At 44.0% G+C, this 8,742-nt stretch overlaps 1 protein-coding gene across 1 annotated transcript in view; it reads left to right on the top strand.

Annotated features, from left to right (window-relative positions):
* The first annotated feature begins 48 nt into the window (after window positions 1-48).
* phlpp1 (PH domain and leucine rich repeat protein phosphatase 1) overlaps window positions 49-8,742 on the top strand; it is a 47,209-nt gene continuing 38,515 nt past the window's right edge. The window contains exon 1 of the mRNA XM_082512743.1: window positions 49-2,004. Coding sequence (XP_082368869.1) covers window positions 375-2,004 — 1,630 coding nt within the window. The 5' untranslated portion in view covers window positions 49-374. The remainder of the gene's footprint in view (window positions 2,005-8,742) is intronic.

Here is an 8,742-nt window from a genome sequence, read left to right as displayed (position 1 = left end):
GTCCTCCTCATGAATATATATTAGTCGGTATTTGCGTAGGAGGTCGGCCGACGTTCATTTCATATTCTAGCGCTGTGTTTTGGTCCAAATGGGACGCACAGTCACGTCTCCGCCCTGATCTGTCCCTGCTCGCCCAGCCTCTTTCTCAGCGAATTTAATCAGTAAGATGTTTTTTGGGAGCAGCGGAGGAGACTCCGACAGGGAAAGGAAGGCGAGGAGTGAATGACTACTAGTGGAATAACTCAGCAACACCGCCCAGTTGGCGGACATTTAGCGCGGCGGGCAAGTATTCGGGCTTTTAAATGTAGAGCTTTTAGGCATAACCAAGTGCGCACCGTTATTTATTTAGAGCGGGGGACTTTTCATTGGCAGGGATGGAAAGTGTACAGGCTGTCGCTGAGGATGGCGCGTCAGATGGAGGCGCGACCAAGTTAATGAAGAAGCCCAGCGGACTGTCTGTCGCCCAGGGGACTCCAGCGGATGATGGCGGTGGATGTTTGGCACCCTCCCGCGCTGAGGCAAAGAACGGGAATAGCCTTTCTCATTCCGCCTCTACAGCGGGGACTAGTGCGTCAAACCGAGCCGTGGCGTCTAATGGCCGGAGCTCATCCAGCAACTCCAGCTCGCTCCTGTTGCGACGGAGGCGCTTGAAGAGGAACCTCTCAGCTGCAGCTGCAGCCACCACTACCACCTCAGCTGTCACCGCCGCTTGCGGCGCGAAGATGAACTCGGCCCTGTCCTCTGCGTCTTTACATACTCGAAGTCTGGATAGGAAGACTCTGATGAAGCACCGACAGAACATGCAGCTGCAGTCCGCAGATCGCGAGTGGGTGAGAGCAGATCTCCACCGGGGCGCCATACACGTCCACGACAGACTGACGCCCTCGTATCCCAGGCCGGTGCTTTGCACTATGGACACCACAGCCGGCGAGGTGGCCCTCCGACTGAGTAAACTCTCCAGCAAGTCGAGCTCTGTAATGCGCATTTTTTGTAAAGACGCCTCCAAGACGGACCAAAATGGGAACTGTAACATGAATTATGAATATAATGATAATCAGGACAAGGTAAAAGAAGACTCGAGTATAAAATGCAGCCACCTGACCCCACTGGAAACCACAGATTTAAGAACCCGTCCAAATGACAGGTTGAGACTTCTCCTCATGGAGAACGCAGATGTCAGGCAAAAGCAACAGGACGTTGATGGAAAACTTTTCACCCCGGAGTCAGAAGACAACATAACCTGTTCGCTGTCAGACTTGAATTCTAACTCTAACATGGATACCCCCAATGACGATGATTCGGAGCACAGGAACGGTGTGGACAGTTATGGATTAAACTCTGGCTCAGATGTGGAAAGCAGTGCATTTGACGACCTGAGCTCCGGGGCCCGCCTCAGTGAACACAGGGACTCCCTGAGTGATGACATGATCCTGGGAACTGAGGCATCCATCCTCAGTCCCTCCTTTGATAGTGCCACAGAGGGCCATGACATGTACGGGAGCTCGTCAGACGAACTGGAACTCGACTGTCCAGCATCGAGCTCAAGCATGGACCCCATCTCCCAGCATCATACTAATGGCATCACTGCTGTCACTGCCAACTACAAGCAGTGCAACGTGGGACATTTAAGCGACTTGACAAGCGACGTGGGGCCAGATAGCAGACTCAGCCCACACAGTCTGGGCAGCCTCCCACCCAGCAGTAGTTCCGGCTCATTGTCAAGAGCTGGTTCTACAGGTAACACACCTGACATCCAAGATCCGGACTGTGGCCAGGGGGCCGTAAAAACAGGGCTCACAGCACACCAGAATGGAGATTCTTATAATTCCAGCCCCACACTCTATGTTCAGCTGCATGGTGAAGCTGTTAGGAGGCTTAGCCCAGATGAGAGGCCTCTGCAGATCCAGAATGACTTTCTCTTTAAGCTTGGATTTAAGAACCCGTGGAGAGTTCAGGAGGAGGGGCTTAACACAGAAATTGGCTCCTTGTTACGTTTTTATGCAGGTAAATGAAACTACGTGTCTGTGTATACATGTGTAATATGACTAATATCATTATAATATCATCCTATTGCGATCCATGTGTGTTTTGCTCATTCTGACAGTTACTGAGGCCTTTATATGAAGCCTTTGTTGTTTGGAGTGGAGATCCGTAATGTTGTAGTGCTTGGAACAGGTTGTTAACCTGTGAAAGAATGAATCTGGTGGATTCAGGCATTTGTATGGTATGACACCATATCCTTTTTGCAGAGGCAGGATAATATTTTCACAGGATGAGCTTGTGCAGTATGAGTGCAGCACAAAACCTGATAACTGCGACAACAGTTTTAGAGGGTCATTATTAAAGGTCTGATAGACTAAGCCTTTTTCCCAGTGATGGGTTGCTATGTTCAGGTTATCCGTGTGCTTGCATTAATGGGTCAAAGTGAGGTCACGTTCCAGAAGGATGTTGATTTTACAGATCTACCTTGCATTACAGTCTTTGTTTTTTTTTTTTTTTGTTGCTTCTTCCGGCTTCAGCTATCTTTGTTGGCCTGTAGCAGCACACTTTGCTCCCATGGACACACATGCCATTGGCTACAAAGCCATCACCACAACTTATGGTGCTCAGACATGGGGGCCCTTTCCGGCTTTTGCCCCATTATCATCCTAATGAAAAGCCTGAATTCCTTTTTGGTTGGATGGAGAATAGGGGTGGGAGCGGTATGGCTGGGAAGACCATAAACCCTCTCTGTGGACTCTGTGAATTCTGGTCATTGAGATGCTGCACACTGCCTGTCCTACTGGCATCCAGCACAGCTACTGTCACACTAACTAACTGCTTGCCAAGCTGGGTTAACGTGCTTCTCCAAAGCTCAGGAAGCCCTTTTCTTCACCATGCCACTGCCTCCACCACCGCTGCTATTGCTGTTTGCTGCTGTGGGAAGTCGAGTGTGTGGGTGGCGGTGGTGGTTGAGGGGTGATAATGTGAGTTGAATCAGGACAGTTGAGGAAACTGGTCTGAAGTGTGCAAACTGTAATGCTCTGTAGCTTCCTGTCCCTGGAGGCTGCTGAAACAGAAGTTATTTAATAAGAAGCTGAAAACGGCCATAGAACCAATTGTTTCCGATTGCTAGGATTATTTAATTACATGGAAGGCTGTACAAGCGTGCATACTGGGACTCCTTAATCAATGCCCATTTAGAGAAAATAACAAATCAAATCCTACATGAGCCTGTGCAGTCATCTGAGATGAGCCAGTAGCAAACAGCAGCTGTTAACTGCCGGCAGAGGAAGCCCTCACGGCCCTCTGATGGTGACGCCTCCACATCTCATGTGAGACAGCTTAACTACGATCACCTGAGCTCTCCCCGGCACGCCCCCACCACCACCACCACCACACAAAGTGCCACTCAACAACACCCAGGCTGCAGTCTGCAAATGAGGCTTGCCTCTTGTCCAGCCACATGTAGAACGACATTGAAGAGCACTACACACACACACACACACACACACACACACACACACACACACACACATATATATACAGGGATGCACTGTAAAGAGAGAGCAGTGCTGATGCCCTTGGGACTTTACTAGCCCGCTCTTCCACTGTTTCCTTACTGCGCTGAAGCACGTGAGGAATGTACGCTGGCTCCTCTAGAATGTCAGGCACGTCTTCTACAGAAGGGAATGAGAGGGCTGAGGGGGATGGGATGTATGAAGGAATTCTGCGCTGACACATGTTGAGCTGTCTTCGAATGGCTTTTTTCTCTCTCAAATAGCAGCGATCGGACTAGCCCCAGCTGACTTGTTGGCTGAATCTCAGCCACAGCTGCCACAGCTGTAGGCCTCAGTCACACTGAAGACCTTTTTGTTTTATGTGTCTGGTCATGCAGAGTGGCCTTTGATACAGGAAGTTTAGTATCTAAACTATGTTTTCTCACGCTGTTGCACAGTACAAGCTCTATGCACTTTTAATCGTAACCTAGATATTAAGTATGAGAGCAGCCGCTATGCTGTGCTATATTTTTAATAAGAGTGACATATGAAGTACTCAGCAACTCTGCATGATTAGGGAAGCAGGAGAATGATGGGAAGGGGCTGTTAAGTCGAGGAGTTGCCATGGAGCATCTCGATAGATCCTTTGGACAATCCAGGAAGGGGTCAGGTCATGCTTTGAGAACACAGACTCTGCAGTGGTCAAATGAGAAAACTCACTTTGCCCTACTAGACACACAAGCACACACATATAGGCTGACTAGATCAAAGGGCCGCTGTCCTCTTTGGAAGGCTGATGAGTGATCCTTTCAGAGCTGCTCACACAGGAGTCTCTTGTAATGCCAAGCCAGCTTTATTAGAATTTGAGTATAAGGGAAAAAAATTATTTAAAAAATACAGAAAATACACACAATTTAAAGGCCACTTGGACTTATTATTAAACTAAAGTTTAGTGGAGTCAAGAAAAATATGTATCTGCTTTGGTTTGCATGTTATTGCCACTTCTGTGTGTGTGTGTGTGTGTGTGTGTGTGTGTGTGTGTGTGTGTGTGTGTGAGAAAGAGAGAGAGCTGTCTAAGCCCCGACTACTGTAAAACTCTATCACAGATAGCAAAGTGTCTCATCTTTTTGAGAATAAATTCCTTTGAACTCGAGAGGCAGTGCCTCCCTGGAGCACATGTTTGGTGGATCTCTGATCTATCTTTTTATCATTCTTCTTGTATTACTATTCTAGAAACCTTTTCGATAAAGAATACACAAATATTTATTCTTTAATTATTGCTCTTGAAAATGTTGGTGATGGATACCTTCCTAGCTGTGAGCCATGTAGCAAAACAGTCTGTACCAGTCATGCTTTTTGGTGGTCTATCTTTTTAAATGTAAAGTAGTTGGTTACACTAGTTATCAGTGTTAGCTATCTACTATTCATCTAAAGATGATAAACTACATTCTGCTTTTATTCTTGTTTCTAAAGAAAAACTAAAACAGACATTGCTATCACTTTAGACATAAAGAAAGATGGAAATTAAATAACAGTGACATTTGGAGGGTTAGTGAAGTCGTGTTTAGAGGAAGGAGATAAACACCATCATATGGTAAACATAAGCCAAGAAAACATTTCAGATGAGCCCATCTTAAATATTTAAGCATTTAAATATTTGGTGTTCAGGAGACTGTGAGCCTTATAAAAGGCATGTTAAAGGTTTCAGATAGCATATAAGTAGTGCTATCTGAAAGCTGGAGATCTAGAGAATGAACACTTATTATTTTGAGGGAAATTGTTTTATTAAATAAAACAAGGCGCAAAGCATTACAACATGTTGAAAAGACAACAGCCTCAGTCAATGCAGTAGATGCTTTGACCTGGAAACAGGGCTGATGCATCATCGCTTAGCAAGCAAACAGAAGTTCTCTGTTAATCAACGGTGCGGTTTAGTAAAAATTGTAATATTTCAGATTAAAACATTATATTTTTTCAATGTTACTCTGTAACCCAGTTTCTTCTCTCATGACTGCAAATCTCCAGTCCAGCAAGCTAATGAAGTTACCTACCCCCTACTGGGGTGCTTCTTTTCCATTACCCAGAGGTAGTAGTGTTTGTCTCTCTCTAGATGTGTGTGTGTGTGTGTGTGTGTGTGTGTGTGTGTGTGTGTGTGTGTGTGTGTGTGTGTGTAGACTTGTTTTAAAGAGAAATGGCATACTGACATGCACACACTGGCACAGGGTTTTCTCTAGAGGCAAAGAGCCTGAAGTTCTTAACTAAACCAAAGCAGCATGCTAAATTATTTAGATTCATTAGCCTACGCGGCGTCGCAAACACTCTCATCTATGCACTTAAGCATACCAGCTACTTTTTGTGAGCTCTACTTCGTACTCTATTAAAGTTGAAATGTTTGAAAAGCAGTTTCCTGTAGGTCTAAAGTGGGAAGATTTGGTGTGCCTTACGAGTGAAATTAATGACCACGGGCCTAGAAACTATCAAGGTATTAATTCCTTTCAGTTCCATGCAGGTTCATAGCTCAAGCTTCTGTGGAAGTCAGTTTTGGTAGCCGTTTCAGCACACTGCACCCAATTTTCAGGTAATTCCCATGTCGTCATTGTGCGCCAGGAAGGTGAAATTGGCAGGAAGAATCAGCCATGAAGAACTAATAAAAGCAGAGATAATACCAATAATGACTCTGGTTTTATGAAACACAATATCTTCCTGATTAAAAATGTTTGTAGCTTTGCAGGTTTATGGTAGCCGTTAACGTTGTAATCTGAGTAATATTGGTTTTTCACATTATGTGCACAATTTTAATGAAATGTAACATTTTTATTTCAGTTTATTTTTGCAAACCCTCAAGACCAACTGAAACATGGCCTCACTGATATTCAGGTGTTTACTTGCAACATTCGGGCAATAACTTGACTACTTTATTGCTTTGGGATCTAGCTACAAGGCCAAGGCTAACACTGCACATATTCTGCATTTTTGTCATCACCTGGGTTAATTCCACTGCATCTAAAAATGGCAGTAATATTCCTTCCGCGTCTTACAGAAAGCTTTGTTTAAAGGGGGAGGGGGAGTTTTCTGCACTTATCCGGACCTTTTCAACACAAGCCTCCGAAGTTCCACAACTGTTTATTTTTTATTTTTTCCTCTGTGTTTGTGTGTCCTGTTCATGCTGAGAGATGTGTAACAGACAATCTGAGAACTATAAATGTAATTTTACTAACTAAAGCACATAGGAAAAAATTAAATCTAGAGTATAAGCAGGTGGCCTGTTGTAAAAAGGTTTCCCTTACCCCAAACTGCTATCATTTTTCTTTTACCTAGCCAAGGAGCTTTGGTGCCTAAAATAACAAACAATATATGAACAAAGTGTCAGATTAATTGAGCCCAATTCTTTTGCCGCCATACATTTTCCTAAAGAGACTTCTTTGCTTTGTAAAGGAAAATCCTGCTCAGTCTCTTGGTAACGTGTCTAATAGTCAGGAAAATGTCTTTGCCTGTGTGTGTGTGTGTGTGTGTGTGTGTGTGTGTGTGTGTTTGTTTGTTTGTTCATGGACACAAATTCTGTAAGTAATGCATTTCAATATGAAATATATTTTGTGTCAGATTCGCAGATTTTTCTTTTTGTTGTACAGAAAGAGCATGTGACACCATGGCAACCAGGAAAACAAAGCTCTAAAAGCTGTGGCAACTGTTGTATTTCAGCCCAAAACACTTTTTTAAAAATTATTATTAATGCCTAACCTTAACCAAGTAGTTTTTAATAGCTAAATCTAAACACAACCATATGACATATCTGTAACACATACCCTACAAATGTTGTGTGAAGAAATGTATGGGTCTCTGGTGTGAAAGTCAAGAATGACTTACTCCTCCACCACCAGTCATATTCAGGGACACCAAATAATGTTGGGAAATTTGTCATTACAAACATTAAAAAATGTGCTGTGAGATCAGCTTGAACTGTTATATGTCATTTCTCCAAATTTTGATAGTTGTTATCAGGTCATCACCTCTTTTCATTTTGGTACGCAGATGTGTTGAACCCCTGCACGCCACCAGAACCAATGTACCTTGGCACTGATCACCAATTTCTTTCAAAAGATATTCTGATGTAGAGTGTTTTAGTGAAGGAGGTGAAGAAAGTTAACACTCTGGTCCAAAGTCTCTCGTGCATTTTCAGCTGGTATGCATAGCATATTAATCATTTAATTTTCATGCTCATCAAACTCTTCAGTGACCCCTCATGTGGTTTGTATGTGGGCACAGTCATCCTGTAAGAGACCACTCCTGCTCTTGATGTAAAAAGTTGAAAGTGATCACTTAGAACAACTTTTTTCCCCCTCTGATACAAGTGGACTCAAATGATCCATGGCCTCCTAAAGCAAAGCAGAGCCACCACCTCTTGTTGTAGAGGTGTGTGGGGGGCAAGTGTTCACGCTCAGCTGCCCTTGAATTTGTCACTCTTCTTACACATCTTTAAAAGATTTGTAGCTTTCTATTATTATATTTATCATATGATAATAAAGTCTCGGTGGAATCTTGGGCAGGTTGTTGCCTACGGTGTGAGGAACATGTTAACATTTCATGAAGATTGCAATAGTTTGACTACTCTCAAAGCTTTGTGAAATCTCTTTTCAGGGCAGTATATTTCCACTGTTACCTCAGGGGCCTCTCTGAGGCGGCAGCGGCTAGTGACGTGATGACTTAAAGGACTGTGCAGGGTTTAAAGGCTTAATGAAGCTCCCAGCTTTCTCCAGCAGGCTCTGTGGCAGCTATCAAGCAGAAAACCACTCACTCTGTCTTGTCAGTGCCACGTTGCTCCCTTCGTACAGTCAGCGCGCCAGATTGCTCCCACACTCACACTTGCATTTCTATGAAAACATTTTCAAAGGCAGAAGGAGGACAGTCTGCGCGATTCTTGTCATTGTTTAGTTTTTTTGTTTTTATGAACGATTACTGGTTATCATAATAACAGTAGGAGGATGCCTTCCAGCGGTTTACTTTGGGTGAATTTTGTTAATCAAATGATGTTTTATTGGTGCTCGGCGATGTTGATCATTTGCAATATTCAAGTGTCGCTTTCACTTAAACCTATAAAACGCAGCCGAACCAAAGGATCTCCGTGTGTGTAAAGGCTCCTGCATCATCTCTGCAGAAGTGAGGCACTGGGGCTGCCTCATCCTTCCTCACATTCACGTTCTCGCCTGACAGCTAATGGTCTTTCTAAATGGCCCATTGCTGAGTCATTATGTAATTGTGTAACCAG

The sequence above is a fragment of the Aulonocara stuartgranti genome (assembly GCF_965226115.1).
Source record: "Aulonocara stuartgranti genome assembly, chromosome: 18".
Lineage (NCBI taxonomy): Eukaryota > Metazoa > Chordata > Actinopteri > Cichliformes > Cichlidae > Aulonocara > Aulonocara stuartgranti.
Note: the sequence above shows the minus strand (reverse complement) of the source record. Positions and strands in the feature narration are given on the sequence as shown.